Raw genomic sequence first — 20,969 nt, forward strand, 5'->3', positions numbered from 1 at the left:
TCCTTCCTTGTTATAAATTTGAATTGACACTTTATAAAAGATCCTTACAGAAACTAATCCAGAAAGTTTGTGGGAGTAAAGTACTGTTTGTCCTGCTGCTTAATGAAACAATTGACTTTTGTTAATTGTATTATCAATTCTAGAAATGTAACTGTTCAGAAAATGCAATAGATCTCAATTACTTTAAAAACTTTATGTTCCACTTTCTGTTTTGACAATCTGTTCCTTGATTCCATTCACCAATACTTGAAGAAATTTGATCTTACTCAGCTTGACTCTTTGAAGTACAATGACATAATCCTGCAAATGGGGGCAGTCAGTAACACATGACCCTGTTTCCCCATTCTTTCCCCCAGTTTGATCTAGGGGTTTTCTTTTGGATTTTGTCAACTAATTTGAAATAAAGATCCTTCTGTCTCATATCTTGCAACCGCAATTCAAACAAGGGTTTTTCATCAAACCTGTGACATTAACATCACCAGTTATAGGGTTCGTGACTGGATTATTTTCTTCCAGCCAATTCTGGTACATGTTCAAGAGGGCTGTGTGCCATACTGGCCTTTTATCGTTCCTTGCAATTTTGTGGATTCCTATGCTGCACATCCGTTTCAGTAGTACAGAGCCAAATATCAATATTTCAATCTGCTTGGAAAATTTCTGCATTCATAAGATTGCTTGACTATGCTTTAATCTCCAATATATATGGTGATATTAAGGTAGTATCACAGAATCATAGAGTTTAATTTGGTGTAATCCAAAGGAGGAAGTTCAGCCCATTGTGCCTGCACTGCCCTGTTATCTCATCTAACACTATTATCTAGTGCCAATCTTCAGCATTTCCACATATTTCTGCATGCCATTTCTATCCAAAAAAATTTCAATGCCCCCTCTTGAAATGATTTGGAGATGCCGGTGTTGGACTGGGGTGTACAAAGTTAAAAATCACACAACACCAGGTTACAGTTCAATAGGTTTAATTGAAAGCATTAACTTTCGCAGCATTGGTCCTTCATCAGGTGGTTGTGCACAACACCTGATGAAGGAGCTGCCCTCTTGAAAGTTTCAATTGAACCTAATACATTTCCAGGCAGTGCAAAACCTAATGAACTTTAGGTGACCTGGAAGTATTCTTAAAGCTTACCTTACAGTTCTTTGTTTGTTATTACAGTTTATCCTTTATATTTGTTTAGAGGCTCTCTGTTTTCCACTCCTCGCCCATATTTCTGCAAAATGCAAGTTATAGCCTGTTCTAAAAAATGGAAGCATTGGTCACTGATCCCAGAGAGTACTGGCATCTATCAAAATAGACATCTTTAATTCAGGTCCTACATGTTATTGTTTCAGTTCAATGAATGGCATGGTGGTTATCACTGCTGCCTCGCAGTGCCAGAGACCTGGGTTCAATTCCTGTCTCAGGTGACTGTGTGGAGTTTGCACATTTTCTCTGTGTGAGTTTCTTCTGGGTGCTTTGGTTTCCTCCCACAGTCCAAAGATGTGCTGGTCTGGTGAATTGACCATGCTGAATTGCCTGTACTATTAGGCGAAGGGTTGGTGTGGATTGTTGGGCCTGCTTCCACACTGTAACTAATCTAATCATAACATGGTTCCTACCAGTAATTTTATTTATAGGTTTAACCTGATAATTACGGTAAATGGTAGATGCCCGTCTACTATAGGAAATACAGTAAGCGCCGAACTCCGCACAGCTGAGCTGAACCTGGCTGACTTTGTTGTGAAAGTATGAATCTGGAAAATAGTGTGTACGGTGACTTCAGGGGATCTCTGAGGGGTTTCGTTTGTGTTTAAACCCAGTTTTCGTTGTTCGGCGAGGAGTTGAAGTGTGGTCTTCGCGCGGAGGAAAGATGCAATCACGGGAAGGGGAAAGACGGTATTCCTGAGATATTACATTTTAAGTTAAAAAACAAGAAAGTTGCACACCAACTCCCATTAATACCCACCCCCCAAAAAATACAAGTGTGGGTGGACGTTTTCAATGGCGATTGTGCAAAAAAGAGAGTAGGACCCGGAAGCAGAAGCAGGACTAGCTAGGCTCGTTTTGAGCTGTGCCTATGGGATTGAAGTCGGTAATGGAAGATGTAAATGTGAGAGATGGGGGAGACGTGCTGGTGTCCAGCGAGGATGAAGAGGCGGTCGGGAGCCAAGAGGAGATGGAACGTGGCCCGGATAGGATTGGAATGGAGAATGTTGCAGCTGGCCCTGAGGACAATGGGCAGCGTTCCGCCCGGCTCGCGCCTGCCACTGAACCCTGGCACCAGCAGCACGTTTACTGCACCGTGTATTATGTGGAGAATGAGAACTACCACAGCTCAGCGCTGGAAGCTGAGGCAGAGGAGCAGAGCAACCAGCCCTCTGACTCGGGCCGAACCACACCGACTGATCTCGGCAGACAGACGGATTGGGATACCGCCCCGTCCCTGACACCGGTGACTTCAGAGCCTTCCGATCGGGAACCTTTTAGCATCTCCCGGCAGGTCGACATTCAGTCGGCGGGGAACCCTTATGCTGGAGAGTATGAACACTTTATTATTTTGACCTGTCGCGTTTGCTTGGATGACAAACCCATCCGACCACTTTCATGTTGCAAGAAAGCTGTTTGCGAGGAGTGTTTGAAGAGGTATCTTAGTAATCAGGTAAGTCCTATTGTCACGCTTAGCTGAACAGTAACTTTCGGTGTCCCCTTTGCGCAGACAATGCAAGAAACCATAACCCTACAGGGACTGATACTGAAACCTTGATTGCTACATGCAGTTTTACAGGTCTCATTCATAATTTACGCAGGGTATCTGATGTTCATGTTTAAGTCGTATTACAACTAACCCTTTCCAAAACAACATATTCGCTGTTAACAAAATCTACACCTTTTGAACGCATTTGATTTAGAACGCTTTTTTTTGGTCTAGGACTAATTTTAAAGAGTGGATTATTTTCCTTTCAGTTAGAAATTGTGAAACTAATTCAGTACAACAGCAATCAACCAGAAGGACTGCCATTCTGCATTTAGTTAACTGTTTACTAAATTAAATTGAGAACAGTTTAACATTTCGATTGCTGACGTCTGTTTAAAAATTGGTATACTTAGTTTATATTCCCGGCGTTTTCTAATACGATGTATATTGCAGCCTTGCTTCAATAAAGTTGGGCTTTTAAATTAAAAATCTCGTATTATTTGAACTGAACGAGTTTTGTTTCATTCTACAAATAAAACTGAACCTCCGATCATACATCTGCAATAAACGCTAGAAATAAAGAGGAAATCAGACTTTTATCTGATAAAGATGGTTATTGGGATATGAAATATGTTTTAGGTCAATTCAGTTATGACCTTTTTGTAGAGGGAATTGGACACAGTAAATGAAGAATATATTTACAGAGTATGGGGCAAATACTGTAGTAGAGAGAGCGAGGATTGAACCAGCTGTTCTTAAGTTGAGTTGGCATTCACACCAAGCCAAGGAGTGCTGAAATTTCGACGATTTTATCATGAGGTGAATCCAGAATGGATTGGAAACGATATGTGTGTATTTAAACTGTGAGGTGGACTATCAAGAGCTCAGATAGCATGTCAGAAGATCCTGAAAATTAGACTCTAGTCTGTGAACTAAAGGTGAAACTTAAATTTGAGTCTTTTTTTTATAATTAGTTATGTTTGTTTATTTGAATGGATAGTATTTTCTCTTTCCCAGTTTTTGTACTTTTAGTCAATGATTTATTTGTGTTCCAAAACAATACATTTGAACAAAATTTAAAACATCCTGTTAAACTTATGTACTTTGCTGTGATCCCTGAGGGTAAATGACTCTGCATTTATAGTTAATTGATTGATTGATTGCATAGCTGTCAAAATAATATTAATCATCTGAGTTCCAGGACGTAAACCAGACTCAAAATACAAAAACCAGTTGGTTGCAGATTGTAGCAAACTAACTATATTCGATCTGTAGAGATGGAAATTGTAACACGTTATCAAATAAAACTTGATTTTCTGTAAGACAGTTTCAAATACTCAAACAATAGTTTCAACATAGATTGGAAGCCATTTGGCCAACCGTATCTGTTTTTTGTTTGTATTTCTGAGACTAACTCAGTTACTCTTCCCCATAGCCCTGCAAATGTTTTCTTGTTAAGTATTTATCCATTTTCTCCAATTCCGTTTTCAAAACTATGATGGAATATGCCTCCACTGTACTTTGACACAGCGCATTCCGGATCCTAGCCACTGACTGCATAAAGTTTTTCCAAGTCATCTTTAGTCCTCTTGTCAGTCATTTTAAATTGGCATCATCAGTTTCACATCTGTCAGATATTTTGTGATTTTGAGCATTTCTGTCAAATCTTCTCTAAGCGTTTTTAAGGAAAACAACCCTTCTATCTCTAGTCTATCCATATAATTGAAGACCTTTGTGCTCAGAATGATTCTTGTAAAACTTTTCTGAACCCAGATCAAAATCTCAACATCCTCCTGAAAGTGTGGTGTCAGAATTGAATGCAATATCCTAATTGAAGCTAAAATAATGTCTTGTACAGATCAGTGATAACTTCCTTTTATTTTACCCTATGCCTCTGTTTAAGAAACCCAGGATCCCGTATGATGTATTAACTGTTTTTTAAACTTGCCCAGCCATGTTCAGTCAATAATGCACATATATTTCCAAATCTCTTGACCTCAGAATCCTCTTTAAAATTGTACACCTTGTTTTATGCTGCGACTCATTGACCTTCCTAGCAAAATGTATTCCTTCATGTTTCAGTTGCAATCCCTGTATCATGTCATCAAAAGTACACTTATAAAATGAAGAAGAACCTTCATTCTATTTATTTATTCTGTCAAACTAATCATTTAGATGATTTGCTACATTGCCAAACAATCTTTTACCTACAAACTTGGTGTTAGTACATTCATTGGTGGGATGTGGGCTTCCAGCATTTATTGTTTATACCTAATTGTCATTGAGAATGTGGTAGTAAGCTACCACCTTGAACTGCTGCAATCCACAAATGTCAGGTAAAATAACTCCACAGAAGCTGGTATCCCATCACCAACATGTGATGAGTCCTTGACATTAATCCAGCTCCCTCAGAGCAAGCTGTGAGTGAACAGGATCTCTGACACTCCAGTACGGATCTGCTAGCCAGGGCTCCCTGGCCTGTTAATCTGGTCCAATCATGGAACTCTATATTCGATGAAGTCCACCTGGCTGATCTTGCTACAATCACTACATCCCTACCCCTCTAAGCTTGAGGAAATAGGCCTGTTTTTTATTTTGTGTAGCTCTTCCTGGGGCATTTTAACACAAGGAAAGGCTCCTCCAACTCTGTCTTACCTCTTGCACAAGAGTGTCTCTGAAGAAATTAATTCTCCTTGGCAGCAAAGCCATTGAGATGGTGACATCCACTGTGTCCACCTCAGATTCAGACCTATCGTCAATGCTTATTGGAGAGAGAGAACCCACAGGTTCTGGAATAATTGAAAAAGCTGTTGAGGAGCCGGACATGTTTTGCTCCTGCACCGCTTGCAAGTTTGCAGCTTTCATATGGTCCACATGCACATTGGCTATGCAACCATTTCCAAGGCTGTCCCCTTTTTTTCACAAGTTAATGCAAAGGTGCCAGGGTGAAGGTCAGGTTATGTATGAACCTTCTGTAATAATTCACCAGCTCTGGGAAAGACCTAAGTTCCGGTTCAGAATTGGGAGCTGGGGTATCTTTGATCACCCTCACTTTATCTTTCAACAGGTGTAACCTGGTCCTGTCTACTCTGTAGCCCAGGTATGTCATTTGAAGTTCTGGAAAATGCATTTTTCCCTTCCAAGGCATACACCTGCCTGGAAGAAGCATTGAAGGACTACAGTGCTCCTTATTGGCCTTTTCTGTTATTAGCACTTCATCTAGATAAATCAAAACCTTAAAATGTCCACCCTCCTCTCTGACCTATCACCTTTGCCCCCACCTCCATTCACCTATTGCCCTCTCAGCTACCTTCTCCCCAGCCTCCTTTCCCCCCCCCCCCACCCCCCCGAGGCTTCCAGCCTCATTCCTGGTGAAGGGCTTTTGCCGGAAACATCGATTTCCCTCGGATGCTGCCTGACCTGCTGTGATTCTCCAGCATCTGCAGTACCCACTTTCACCTTGTAACATGTTTTCGATCGTCTTCTGAAAAATTGATGATATCCCAATGGCAGCCTCGTATATCTCAAGTGGTGGAACTCTTTAACTTTCTTAAGTCGCAAACCCTTGTGCATATTAATTGTAGTGTACTTCTGGAATCCTCATCTAATCACAATTGCAAGTACGCATGGCTCATGTTCAGCTTTGTGTATAAGTCCTCTATACAAGGAATTGGATATTCATCTAGTTGCAAAAAATGGTTTACTGTTTATTTAAAATCCCCACAAAGGTGAACCGACCTACCAGACTTCATAGTCAGCACAACTGGTACTATTCATTCTGCAAATGGGACTGATTTCTTTCGCTTTCCAGTCTTCTGATTTCTGTCTTTAGTTTTTGCCTGTAAGGCAAATGGCACTAGGTGGGCCTTGAGAAATTGTGGACTTGCTTCCTGCTCAGTATGCAAGGTGGCCTGGGCTCCTTTGTCCCGATGTCTTCCTGAAAAAGCGTCCAGGTATTTAATTAGGACTTCACTCAGGCAGCCATTTTCTAATCGAAAAATATTGAGCCAATATAGGTGAATCTTTCTCAACCAATTTTGCACCATCAAGCTTGGGCCTGAGCTTCTTAGTTAACCTCACTTAGAACCAGCTGACCATTTAACCAAACGTTCATTTTGATTGGTTGTGATTTTAAAGTTGCTAAGCAATTTAACTGTTCCAAAGTATATGGAGGTTGAGTTTCCAGGTTGTGCACTCTCCTGAAAACCAGCCTATCAACAAAGACCAAAGAAAATTACAGTACAGGAACAGGCCCTTCGGCCCTGCACCTATCCAGATCCTTTATCTAAAGTTGTAGCCTATTTTCCAAAAATCTGTATCCCTCTGCTCCCTGCCTATTCACATATCTGTCTAGACACATGTTACATGACACTATCATGTCCACCTCCACTGACATCGCGTTCCAGGCACCCATCACACTCTATGTAAAGAACTTCCCAAACATATTTCCCTTAAATTTCTCCCCCTTTACTTTGAACTCATGACCCCTAATAATTGAGTTCCACATTGTGGGGACAAAGCTTCTTGCTATCCACCCTTTCATTCTCTCAGGGGCCTGTGTCCACTTTGGCTTCTCTCTTTCCTTCTTTATATTTAAAGCAGCTCTTGCTGTCTGTCTCTATTACTTGCAAGTTTAATCTCTATTTATTTTCTCCCTTTTTTGGTCATCTTCTGTTGGTTTTTAATACTTTCCCAGTGCTCTGGTTACCGATAACCTTTGCACATTTTATTTTATTTTTCTGTTGTGGTTCTGTTCGCCGAGCTGGAAGTTTTTGCTGCAAACGTTTCGTTCCCTGGCTAGGGAACATCATCAGTGCTATTGGAGCCTCCTGTGAAGCGCTGCTTTGATGTTTCTTCCGGTATTTATAGTGGTTTGTTCTTGCCGCTTCCGGGTGTCAGTTTCAGCTGTAGTGGTTTGTATATGGGGTCCAGGTCCATGTGTCTGTTAATGGAAAAACACTACCATCATAGGACAAGCCAGACAGAGAACAACCAGGGAATTCCTAGAGGCATGGCATTCATCCACAAACTCCATTAACAGACACATGGACCTGGACCCCATATACAAACCACTACAGCTGAAACTGACACCCGGAAGCGGCAAGAACATCCATCAACAGACACATCGACCTGGACCCCACATACAAACTACTACAGCTGAAACTGACACCCGGAAGCGGCAAGAACAAACCACTATAAGTACCGGAAGAAACATCAAAGCAGCGCTTCACAGGAGGCTCCAATAGCACTGATGATGTTCCCTAGCCAGGGAACGAAACGTTTGCAGCAAAAATACTTCCAGCTCGGCGAACAGAACCACAACAACGGACACCCGAGCTACAAATCTTCAACCAGATTTTATTTTTCTTTCAATTTGATGGTGTCCTTAGCTTCCCTGGTTAACTGTGGTTAGTCTATCCCCTACCTAGAAGCCTCCTTCCTCACTGGGATATTTCTTTGCTGTGAGTTCTGAGCTGCCTTTTTTTTTAAAACCTCTACCATTGTTCCTGAACCATCTTTGCTGCTAAACTTTTTTCCCCAGTCCACTCCACCCTCATTCATTTGTAATTACCTTTATTTAAACTTAGTAAATTGTTTCTGACCCTAAGTTCCTCCCTCTCAAGTTGAATGCTAAATCATACAATGTCGCGGTCACTATTTCCTAACATCATTTATTAAGCTTGGCCTCTTTATGCATCAACAAATCCAAAATAGCCTGATCTCTTGTTGGATTCACAACATATTGTTCTAGGTATCCATTCTGAACACACACTATGAATTCTTCCTCATGGCTTCCTCAGCCAATCTGTCTATCCTTATACACAGAAGATTAAAATCATCCATGATTAATGTACTGGCTTTGTTGTGTGCTCTTATTATCCCCTGATTTATTCTGTGTCCTATGGTATAGTTACTGTTCGGAAGTATATAGTTTACTCCTACCCGTGTTTCATTTCCCTTTTCTTTTCTTGCCTCGGCCTATCTTAAATCTATGCCTTCCAATTCAAGATCATTCATTACTATCGTATTTAGTCCATTCTGTACCAGCAATGCTACCCCGTAACCCTTTCCTTTCTGCCTGTCTTTTCGATTCACATACCACCATATGTTTAGTTTCCAGCTTTGGTCTCCTTGTAAACATGTCTCCCTAATGGTTATAAGATCATATTCATTAATTTGTATACATATTGTTAATTCATCTTTTGTTTTCCTGAATACTACATGCAGTCAAGTGTCTTTTTACATTTTTCCCCCTCTTGACCCTAGTTACTGCTATTTACCCATGTTTGTACACTGCATCCCTTCCTGTCCCACTCTGGGGACCGTTATCCTAACAATTACCTTGTCATGTTGCCATGTTCTCTTGCTTTGTGAACCTACATTTCCACTCTCCCAATCCTTCAAGTTTGTGACTAGAAATAATCCAATGATTACTAATTTTGAGGTCTGGCTGTTAACCCTGCTCCCTAACTCCTGGAAGTCTGATTGAAAGACATCAACCTTTTTCTGTCCTTTTTCGATTGCAATATAGATGGCCAATGGCAGTCTGTTCCCTCCCATTCCACCTGGCAGAATGTTCTGCATCCATTCCGTGACTAGCTTTAGCCTGACACCTGAGAGGCAACGCATCATGTGCTCTCCTGAAAGTAATTTGTGGAAACAGCTGTTTGTATCACTGATTATTTAATAATCTTAAGACTATTGTGTTGCTGCACATTGCTATGCATTCATGTAATCCTTTGCCCCATGTTGCTTGGGAATTGCTCTGAAGTGCACTCCTTGAAAATTCCATCTCTTGCCAGTATTCAGGATTGAAAGCTCATTTCCAAGTACGACTTGGCTCTTCCCACAATGTAGACTACAAAAGACAATTCCTGTTTGTAATTGTTATATTTTAATAAATGTTTGTTACCTAACCAGATGTCCAAGCTGCCATTTCAGAAGCATTTCTAACCATTCAAGTCCTATGTTTTCATTAGTAAAGGAGATAAACCTTTGCTTCAGTTGTTCACCAACGCTCCCAAGGTCCTGTTGATGGTGTTTTTCCATGCAGTTAACATTTTGAACTTCCAGTCATTTGTAGTACAAAATTATTCAGGCTGAAGGGTAAGGGAAAACTCTGCCCCTTAGCACATGTTGTGAAATGTTCCACTCCACACAAAAATCTGAGCTGTTGATTTGTTTTATCTCCAGTACTCTTTTGCTTTCACATTCTGCTGGGAAACAGAATACTTGGTCCTTTGGTGATTCAGAACAAACGCTAATGAGACATAAGTATTGTTGATGTTTGCACACATGTAGGTCTCTGGATACATGATCTGTCCTCTGGCACTATTTGTACAAAAATGTATTCCGGATGCTGAAAGCCTTGATAAAGAGTTTATAAATGAGTTGACTTGAAGAGAGATTTATTTGAAATTACTTTTTGGTATTCATTGAAAGTAGTTGGTGTGTCAAAATACTTAAGTATGTTCTATATCAATTTGAGTTTCTGAATTTTCAGGGTTGTGAGGTAACATACTGACTACAACATATTCACTATGTACCATTGAATGGGTTACTCTGAGGTTCGATTGTTCATGTTTTGTAATTAGCTTCTTAATCGAGTTTACAAACAGGTCATATATCCACTTTTGCTGGTGCAATGTGTGTAGCCTTATGGCATAAGAGAGTTAACTATGGAAGGGTATATTGAAGGGAGTAGATGGAGGGGAAAGCTCACATAGCACATAGGTACTGACATGGATCTGTAAGGCAGATTGGCCTATTTCTGTGCTATAAAACTCTAATTTTGTTATTGCATTTAATAAATATCTGAAGTTTGAACTGCAGATGTTTAGAGGCATTGGTCGTGCTGGCATTTTAAAATCAACTAATGTGAATGGATGAGTAAATGGGCACTGGAACATATATTAATGTGGGATTAGCTTACATGGGGAAGACTCGTCCGGAGGCTCACTGAAGATGTTACCTGGTATGGTGATGAAACATCTGAAAACGAACCTTCCACCTCAGCGAGCAAACCTACATCCAAAATAATTAATGTGCTGCAACATTAAAATTAACAAATTATATTATTTCTCTGGTAAGTCAGTTAAAAAGACTACTTTTTGTTTTTGCAAACCAATTTATGCATTGCTGGGATATTGTTCTCGTTGATAGGTGAAAGTGATTCTACATTTCAGGAATGAAGGTTTTGAGGGATGATTGAAGATGTGCTTTTATTTTCTTTTTGGAAAAGTGAAAACTTTGTAATCTAATTTAAGTAATTAGTATTACCAAATTGATCAATGAAAATAATTTACATGGGGAAGAGAGGATTCGGAAGCAATGTATTTACTTCCAGGTAGTAGACCATGGAATAAGCTGAGTGAAGACTACCAAATGGATTCAAGAGAATTGATTTTTTTTTAAATGAGTGTTAGGAAGGGAGGGTTGATAAAGAAAATGGCCAAGTTTGGCTGGCTCTGAGTAAAGAGGACTGATGGTTGAGTTTAGTAATATTTAACCATTACAAGAAATTGTGTGGAGGTGCTGGTATTGGACTGGGGTGGACAAAGTTTAAAAATCACACAACACTAGGTTAAAGTTCAACAGGTTTATTTGGAAGTGCTAGCTTCCGGAGTGCTCCTCTTTCATCATGTAGCTGTGGAGCTGGATCATAAGACACAACATTTATAGCAAAAGATCACAGTGTCATGCGACTGAAATGATATGTTAAACAAGCCTAGATTGCTGTTAAGTCTTTCATCTTTTAGAAGGGGTTGCAGGTTTCAGTTCATTAGTATGTAAATCCCAGAACTTCTTTCAAGTCACATTCTCAAGATAACTTAAGGTTTTATTTTTAAAAAAAGGTGACATCTCTGCTCAGACAATGCATTAAAGGTGAGAGGTTAGAGTCTGTTTGTATCCCAATCTTGAGCCAGACTGGTTCTGTTTCCAAAGTAGGAATTTATAAAATGTTATATGGATTGACTGCCTGCAGATTCTGTGCTTTTTGAACCAAATAGAATGAGTCTGCAACTATTCTGCAAATGCAAATTCACCCCATAGACTTGTGTTTTTGCTTGGTAGAATGTGTCCATGAGTGTGACAGAGTATAAGTCTGTGAGAGGGTGTTTGCATGGTGTGAGTGTGGGGGGTGTATGTGAGTGTGTCTGAGAGCATGTGTATGAGAGAGGGTGTGCATGAGTGTGTGAGTCTGAGAGAGTGTATGGTGTAGTGGGGTCACCTGTAGTGTGATATGAAGCCAAATCCTGGTTGAGGCCATGCTCATGGGTACTGAACTTGGCTATCAGCATCTGCTCAGCCACTCTGCGTTGTTGCATATCCCGATGGTCACTCGAAGATCCAAGGCCAAATGCCCCTAACAGCTGAACTGTTTCCTGACTGGGAGGGTGCATCCCTGTCTGGTGATTGTTGCACAATGTCCATTCCTCCATTGTCATACGTCTACTTGGTTTCACCAGTGTATCATGCCTCAGGACATTCTTGCCTGCAGCGTATGAGATAGGCAACGTTGGCAGAGTCACACGAGTACCTGCCGCGTACGTAGAATCATGGTGGCTGGTGTCCCCATGTGTAATGGTAGTATCCATGTCAACACTGTGACATGCCTTGCAATGGTTGGCATGATAAGGTTGTACAGTGTTGTGGTTGGTGTTGTCCTGAAGGCTGGGCAGTTTGCTGTGAACAATGGTCTGTTTAAGATTTGGCAGTTGTTTCAAGGCAATAAATGCTGAAACCTGTGTCATGGAGAAAATATAGAGAATCACCCAAGATACGCAGAGAGTTCTTCAAGAAGTAGGTCTTTTATTTGCAAACAAAAAACCGTGACACTGAGAAAGCAGATTCTCGAATGCCCATGAATCTGCGGATCCGTGGATTTTTATTTTTTTTTATCATGTTTCTGTTAGCTTATCAGCATGTCCAACTATGTTAATCAAAGTACCTCACTCTAGTTACACAATAAACCAGTGATGTTAGTTCCCATTATCTCTTTAGTTGTACATTTTACTTAATGTTATTCTAATGTCACGGTTAGATTTACTGCTAACTCTGCTACAGCGATCTTCCATTCCAGACTAACCTGTCATGATAGATATTTAGCTATTCCATCTATTACAATAGTCTCCTGTCTCAAGCTGACTCTACTAACTATTAATTAGATATTCCAATGTCATGTCCCAAATATTTATTGTCCCAATCTTGTCACAATGATACTTAACAGAGAAACTTGCTTTATTACTTGTGTTATCTCATCTCGCCATAGTGACCTTTCAACCTTAACCTTACTCTGCTAATCGGTGTAAGAGCATTCCACTATTCTTGTCCCATCCTGCCTTCCACAGACCCCAGGTTGCCAGTCATCTTCGTGCTTTAACCCTGCCCATGCTTTCATGTTTTTTATTTTCCATATCTGCAACCCATTCTAAAAGATAAAGGACTTAACAGCAACCTAGGTTTGTACAATATATTGTTTCAGTTGCATGACATTGAGATCTTGTACTATAAATTCTGTGTCTTATGATTCTACTCCACAGCTACCTGATGAAGTAGCAGCACTCTGAAAGCTAGTAGTTCCAAATAAATCTGTTGGAATATAACCTGTTACAAGAAAGATAATGTATTCTCATTTTCAAAACAGATGGATGACATTTTAACATTGACACAGGACTACCTGGAACAGATCGTGTTACATTATTTCAGCAACACATCATAGGTTAACTTTAGTAAGTGCAAAGATGATACTTCACACTTCTTACTGTTTAAATTTACAGAAGTCCAAGTAATCTGTTCAACCAGTTAAAGTCTTTTTCTTCTTTCTAAATAACAGTGTATTATAGTGTACACACAGTTCTGCATGCATATTTAATTACACAAAGAGAGCTCCCATTGAAGTTGGGAAAGATATAATGACAGGCAAAGCAAATTTGTGCCTTCTGCTTAAACTTCTGTACGGTACTACCTGCTGTAGAAATCACTCTCTAATGCATACAGTGGCATTTTCTGATATACAGAGGTATTAACATTTAGTCAAGGATGTGAGAAAGCCAGTTAGCCCATCAACTCACATTTGAACTCTTTGCCCTGATACCTGGCTCTATTCAAAATCCCCAGTGTTCTGTCTTTAAATTGTTAGATTATTCCATAATGTATGTTGCTTTTTAATTTACATTCATTTTATTTTCTTCTTTTGGCAATCCCATTTTGTTTCATCAAGTAAAATCTGTTTATACGCTAAAAGGCAATTCAATGAACTCACATTTTCTTTGGAGAGTTTTATCCACTGAATATAAATGTTAGAAATTCAGGAGCATCAGTTCTGCAAATTTGATGTGATTTCTAATCAAGTCCTTTGTATTGACTGTATGAAGTGACCATATAATGCATTCGAGGCTGTCGTCCTTTATTATCCCTTTTTGACCATTCTTTCTGGATTGTCCACTCTCTGCTGGGATCAGGCTTGTGTTTGTTTCCTGAATTCTTTCTGTTATAAACTGTATTTTTAACATGTTGACTATAACCACTACATTGGATGTTCTCCTACTAATAAAAATGAATAAAGAACTAATATTAATATCATACGTTTTCCTATTTTGATACCATTGCAGAGACCCAGCTGGTGTAGACTTGCGTTCTGATGTAGCCTTATTAATTGGCTTGCCAAATAGTCTGGACATTTTAAAGTGACATGCCGATTACTATTCCCAAAACACTTTGAGCACTCTGCAATAATTCAACTTAATTCATTTTATATTTATTCCATGAGTTTTTGACCTCTATATAATGTGTGTCTACTTATTTGCATAACTAATTGCAAATTGCCTGCCAAATCTGAGTTTTTTTTCCTAAGGTTTGTTCTTTTGTTAGACAGTCTTGCCTGCCAGTTATGCATGCTATAAAACTACTGACACATGTGCTGACTTTATGCCAGTATACCACATGATTAGTCAATTTTTGTTTCCTCTGTCCAGGCTATAGTAGGCAGAGAGGTTTGCTCCCAGGTGTAGAATCCACTTGACTTCCATTCTGTGGATCTCTTTTATGTCATTATTATCAATGCTATGTTCATTCTGGATTTATGTGATTGTTGCTTTAGTTGGAAATTGTTCAAAGCTTTATAGAAGTCCAAATAAACAACAAATTTCAAAAAAAGTAAATATGATAAAACCTAGAAAATTTCAATAATGGTGGAAGGTGTTGTAAATATACAAACTGTCAGCAATTATATATTGCAGGATTATATATTGGTATTCTATGTGAAAGCCCATTTTTCAGTCTACATCTGGAAAATTAATCCGACATCTCTCTTAGACATTGAACAATGGTTTCTGCCAGTGATGTCGGCAATATTTTTGACTAGCAATAGATCTAGTTCTTAATAATTAATTTGATCAGTGTAATCTGCATGCAGAACAGAGTTTTTTTTCTGTCTTGATGCAAAATGCTAAGGTCACTCTTACAGTTGTTTTACTTATTAGGGTTTTGCAAACTAGGAATACTACCAATTTGCACTGATTTTTTTTGATTTATCATTTTTTTTGAGGTACTATTTTGTAGAAGGCCATTATCTAATGCCTGATCCCACAACAAAAACATGTTGTGTTACCTTTTACTTGCTTTAAATTTTAATTTCTTTCTGCCCATTTCAAGGATAATTACCTACTACTTCTCAACTTTTGAATTGAGACCAAGAAGCAAATAGAGGTTGACAATGCAGTGGCAAGTACATAGCATGTGACAGCATATTCAATACCTGTTCACCACATTTTGAATCTGAAAAGTGGAGAGTTCAACATCACCCATTGTAACTGGCCAGAGTGAAGAGTGGTGGGAGCCTTTACGGTTTGTTGAGGTAAATGATTTTTCAGTCATAGTACTCAATCCTCAGCCATAGGTATTCATTTTATACAATTAAATGAGCATTTGTAGGTGTATCATTCGGAAAGAAAAGAAAAGTTTCTTATTTTAGCTCAGCTTGTCTTTGGTATGTTGAAAGTACTTCACAGGCAATGAGATGCATTTGAAATGTAATCACAACTGTCATATATTGAAATGTAGTAGCTAGTTATATATATAGAATGATCCTGTAAATGGCAAATGAGCTGAAGGGAGAGACTGTCTGTTTTTGGATAGTGTGTCCAGGTGATCTATCTTCTCCATTGGAGTGGGCAGATCTTATCCAAAAGACAATGTAGCACTTTCTCAATGGCTTTTTGAAACATTAGCCTAGATCAGAGTTACATAACTTTTTTTTGGCTGGGAGCTTTTTTTTAGAAAATAATGCTGAAAGTATAAGTATTGGGAGCAGCACGTCAAAAGATCAACATTTCTAAGCCAAACACAGTATTTGGAGAGTTGCCGAGAATTGCTAACATGTAAAAATTTATGTACATAATAAATGCTATGGATTGAAAAAGAAATCAAAATTAAAATAGACCTTACTGAATTACATGCTTTTTTGAGGTTTTTTGAGTATAATTGTGTCCATGAAATCATGTTTAAAACGAGCTGTGTGTAGAATAAAGGATGTTTTAGGCTATTGCTGACGTGCATTTTTAAATCACTAATTGTTGTTTATAAATGAAAAAATAAGTTCAATGTCAGCCGTAATCTTAAAAGCAGTTTCACTAACTAAAGATGTCATAACAATTGTGTAACTGTACCAAGGTTTAATTCGAGCATGGTGCTTCTTTTTGTTAAAATAGTTATTTGAAACTGTAAAGTATTGCATCGTCATTAATCTTTTAATCCCAAAAATATGGCCTTTACTTTTCTTGATTGAACTTTTTTGGTTTTATTTTAATTCACTGTGATCCATAATCTGGGGAAGAAAGATAATACTAAACAGAGACTCCCAAGTTGCAAAGAATATTTGGAGAGATAGATAGATAGTATTAGACTAAAAAATAGTAAAACATTAAGGTGAGTTCAGGATAAGAGGGAAAATAATCTACTTGGAATTAGGTTTACAGTGAATGTATGTGAATGTGTGGAGTGCTGTAAATAAAGTTGGTGAGTTGCAGATTATCATATGATTTTGTGGCACCAATAGAGACCTAACTCAAAGAAGGACCGGACTAAGTGTTAAATATTTGTGAATATAAGGTGTTCAGGAAAAAATGGTGAAGTGTGGAAAGGTGGAGGTTGACAGCATTGATTCTAGAGTCGTAGTGTCACGCAGCATAGAATCAGATTCTTCGGTCCAACTCATCCATGTCAACCTAAACTGATTAGTCCCATTTGCTACCATTTGCCCCATAACCCTCTTAAACCTTTCCTATTCACATATCCATCTAGTTGCCTTTTACATGTTGTAATTAAGGAGAACACTGAAATGCACGGAGAGAGGATGTGCCAGACGGGTCAAGGGCAGAATCTATTTGGTTAAAGAAACAGAAGACTTCCCATTACGTTACTCCAGTTAGTCTAAAGGCAACCAACTGTTGGGAAAGACCTAGAGAAACAAGTTTGCAATTTAAAAGGAGGGCAAGAATTGGAGAGTAGATATAACAGGGGACTTTAATTATCTGGATATAGATAGTGCTTCTGTAAATGGTAGAGAGGGATAAGAGTTCCTAAGAGTGTGTTCAGGAAAATTTTGTGGTTCAGTGAAATATTAAGCAATGCCGAACTTGGTTCTAAGGAATGAGTTGGGCCAAGTAGATTAAGTGATATTACATTAATATTAGGTGACAGTGCTCATTGTGTCATAAGATATAAGTTGGCTTAAGGGTAGGGAACAATTCAGAATAAGGGCAATTAACTGGGAGAAAGCCAACTGTACTGGGGCAAGAATGGATCTAATTGAGATAAATTAACAAAAAAACTCTAACTTAACAATGGGTTGACTTTAAAGAAGATTACTTGCCTTTCAAGTATGGTCAAGATTTTCCTATGAAGGAGACAGGCAGGGGAAACAAATCCAAAGTTCCTTGAATGATGGAAAGAAAGATTAAAGTAAAGCAAAAAAAGTATGCTTCTGAGAGGTGTCAGAATTATTGAGAACCAGGCCAAATATAAAAGGTTAAAAGGAAATTGAAACAGCAAAGAGAGTATGAGAATAGACAAACAGTTAAGATCAAAGGGAATCTAAAAGTTACTATACTATTACAAGTAGTCGAAGGGTGTAGGAGGATGTATGTGTCCAAATAGTAACTGAAAAAGGAATTTATGTATGGAGGTAGGGACATGACTGAAGTATTAAATGAGTATTTTGTACTGTTTTATACAAAATGTTGCTGCTTAGGTCTTGGTGAAAAGTTGTTCAGGCTCTTGAAGGATTGAAATTGATATAAGTAGTGGTGTTAGAAGATCTGCCTATGTATAATATGGATAAGACACCAGCACCAGCTGAAATTCATCAATGGAAAATGAAGGGACTGAGAGTGGCAGAGGCACTGACCATAGTTTTTCAATCTTTTTTTTTAAACTCTAGGGCAATGCCTGAGGACTGGAGAATTGTAAATGTTATAAACTAGTAATAACAAGGTGTAGCAAAAAGCCCAGCACCTACAGGGTAGTCAGTTTAATAGCCAGTGGTTTTAAAAAAAATCATACAGGCACATGTAGATTTCTCAAGAGTATGTTGCTTTTAACTAACAGAGGTAACAGAGAATGTTGGTAAGAGTTATACTGTGATGCACATGGGCTTCCAAAGGGTAGCAATAATAGAAATTGCTGGAGAAACTCAGCAGGTCTGCCAGCATTTGTAGAGAAAAAAAAGAGTTAATGTTTCGAATCTAGTGATCCTTCATCATTCCAAAGGGTATTTGATGAAGTGCTGCACAACAGACTTTGAAGCAAAATTAGAGGTCAAAAAATAAAAGGGACAGTACCAACTTTGATGGAAAATCAGCTGAGGGATAAGAAACGAAGATTAGTGCTGAGTGGCTATTCTTCAGATTGAGGAAAGTTTAGAATAGAGTGCTCCAGCAATCATTGTGAATATCTGTGATTTTTGTGATATAACTTAGATCTTGGTTTACAAGACGTATCTGCAGATAAGACAGAATTCGTAAATATTGTGAATAATGAGGAGGGTATTGCAGAACTTCAAAATGACATGGCCCAGTTGGTGAATGAGTTGATAACTGAAATTTAATGCAGAGAAGTATGCACCATTTTATTTTGATAAAAAGTATGCAGAGAGACATTAGAAAATAAGGAGTATATTTCTAAAGTGGGTGCAGCAGCAAAGGTGTTAAGCTGTGTGTCAATATGTATAAATGACATTCAAGCCACACGTGCTGAGCAATGACCATCTCCAGAAAGAGACCATCTAACCACCACCCCTTAACACTCAATGGTGTTTATCATCACTGAATCCTCCCACTATCAACATCCTTGGGGTCACCATTGACCAGAAACTCAGTTGGACTTGCCCCATAAACAGTGGCCACAAGACCACATAAGAGGCTAGGAACACTGCAGTGAGTAACTCACCTCCTGACTCCCCAAAACCTGTCCACCATCTGCAAAGCACATGTGAGGAATGTGATGGAATAATCTCCAATTGCTTGTATGGGTGCATATCCAACAATACTGAAGAAATTTGACACCATCCAGGTCAAAGCAGCCCATTCAATTGTCATCATATACACAAGCATCCACTCCATCAACTACTGCTCATCTAAAAGATACACTGCAGCAGTTCATCAAAAATCCTCATACAGGAGCTTCCAAACCCACGACCACTTCATCTAGAAAGGCAAAGGCAGCAGATATATGGGAGCATCACTGCCTGCAAGTCCCCTTCAAACCACTCACCATCCTGAATTCGAAATTGTTGCTAGGTCAGATCCCAGAATTCCTTTGCTAAGGGCATTATGCGTCAACCTATAGCATGTGATCTGCAACAGTTCACAAAGGCAGCTTGGCACCACCTTTCAAGGGGCAAACAGGCTCAGGCAATAAATGCTGGCCATCCAGCTACACCCACATCCCACAAGTGAATAAAAGAAATCATTGATGGTGGCAGGACAGATTGGAATACAATATCCTGCGGCCTACGCCAGTACTAATCTGAAAATGTCAGATCCTGTCAGAGCTTGAAGTACCACGTATGGTCGGCTTCTAGGTCTTATGTAGAACTTGTACATTCTGCGTCTTCTTTTGAGTCAGCAGGTCTGAGCTCAAGTCCCACTTGTTAGAAGAATGAAAGGGGATCTTATGGAAACATATGAAATTATGAAAGGGACAGACAAGATAGAGGTAAGAAAGTTGTTTCCACTGATGGGTGAGACTCAGACTAGGGAACATGCCCTCAAGATTAGGGGGAGTAGATTTAGGACAGCGATGAGGAAGAACTGCTTTTCCCAGAAAGTCGCGAATCTATGAAATTCTCTGCCCAGAGGCCAAGGATAGTCATGTCAGAAAGGGAGTGGGAGCTGGAATTAAAATGGACAGTGACTGGGAGGTCAGATCAGCCCTTGTGGGCCTCGCTGAGATGCTCTGCAAAATGTGCCCTGAGTTTATGTTTGGTCTCCCCAATGCAGAGAAGACCACATCGGGAGCACCGGATACGGTAAACTAGGTTAGAGGAGAGGCAGGTGTCACCTAGAAGGACTGTTTGGGGTCCTAGATGCAGGTGAGGGGGGTGGTGTACCCGCAGGTTTTGCATCTTTTCCAGGTGATTGGGGGGGGGGGGGTTGGCGGTGTAGGTGGGGAGAGTGGCACAAACCAAGAACTGTTGAAGGGACCAGTCCTTGCAGAAGGCAGAGGGGGGTGGGGAGGGGAAGATATTCTTGGTGGTGGGATCTAATTGTAGTTGGCAGAAATGTTTAGCTTGCTGTGTCCTTCCAGCCTCCTGTTTTTCTACCTTGGATTCCAGCATCTGTAGTTTGTTTTTGTCTCTTAAAAGATCCCAGAGATAGTAATTGATTCTCAATCTACGTCACTAAAACAGGATACATAGTCATTTTGGGGAGTTTCCTGGGTTGATCGTGTAATACTGCATTCCCAGGCATTACAAAAGAGGCTGCACTAAAGAAAGTACTCCATTGAGCTGAACATTGGAGATATATTCAGTTCATGAAAAAGTTTTTAAATGCACGCCTTTTTTTTATAAAATGGAAATGGATCTTGGGACTTTAAATGCAGTGCTCAGAAAGTAGATATTCTATATCGGTGATCCCAGAACGGAACTTTGGGTGAGATTGTGAAACCATCAGTGAAGCTTGATGGGCAAAAAAAGTCTTGAGCTGTGTTGTCATTTGCTCACTCATTTCTTGACCCCCCCACCTCCACCCCCCCCCCCCCCCCCCCCCCCCCCCCCCC

At 39.5% G+C, this 20,969-nt stretch overlaps 1 protein-coding gene across 1 annotated transcript in view; it reads left to right on the forward strand.

The window, feature by feature from the left end:
* The first annotated feature begins 1,743 nt into the window (after window positions 1–1,743).
* The window catches only part of rnf217 (ring finger protein 217), an 80,900-nt gene continuing 61,674 nt past the window's right edge, over window positions 1,744–20,969 (forward strand). Inside the window, exon 1 of the mRNA XM_060821201.1 lies at window positions 1,744–2,651. Within this exon, the coding sequence (XP_060677184.1) occupies window positions 2,070–2,651 (582 nt within the window). The 5' untranslated portion in view covers window positions 1,744–2,069. The remainder of the gene's footprint in view (window positions 2,652–20,969) is intronic.

This window comes from Hemiscyllium ocellatum, chromosome 3 (assembly GCF_020745735.1).
Source record: "Hemiscyllium ocellatum isolate sHemOce1 chromosome 3, sHemOce1.pat.X.cur, whole genome shotgun sequence".
Lineage (NCBI taxonomy): Eukaryota > Metazoa > Chordata > Chondrichthyes > Orectolobiformes > Hemiscylliidae > Hemiscyllium > Hemiscyllium ocellatum.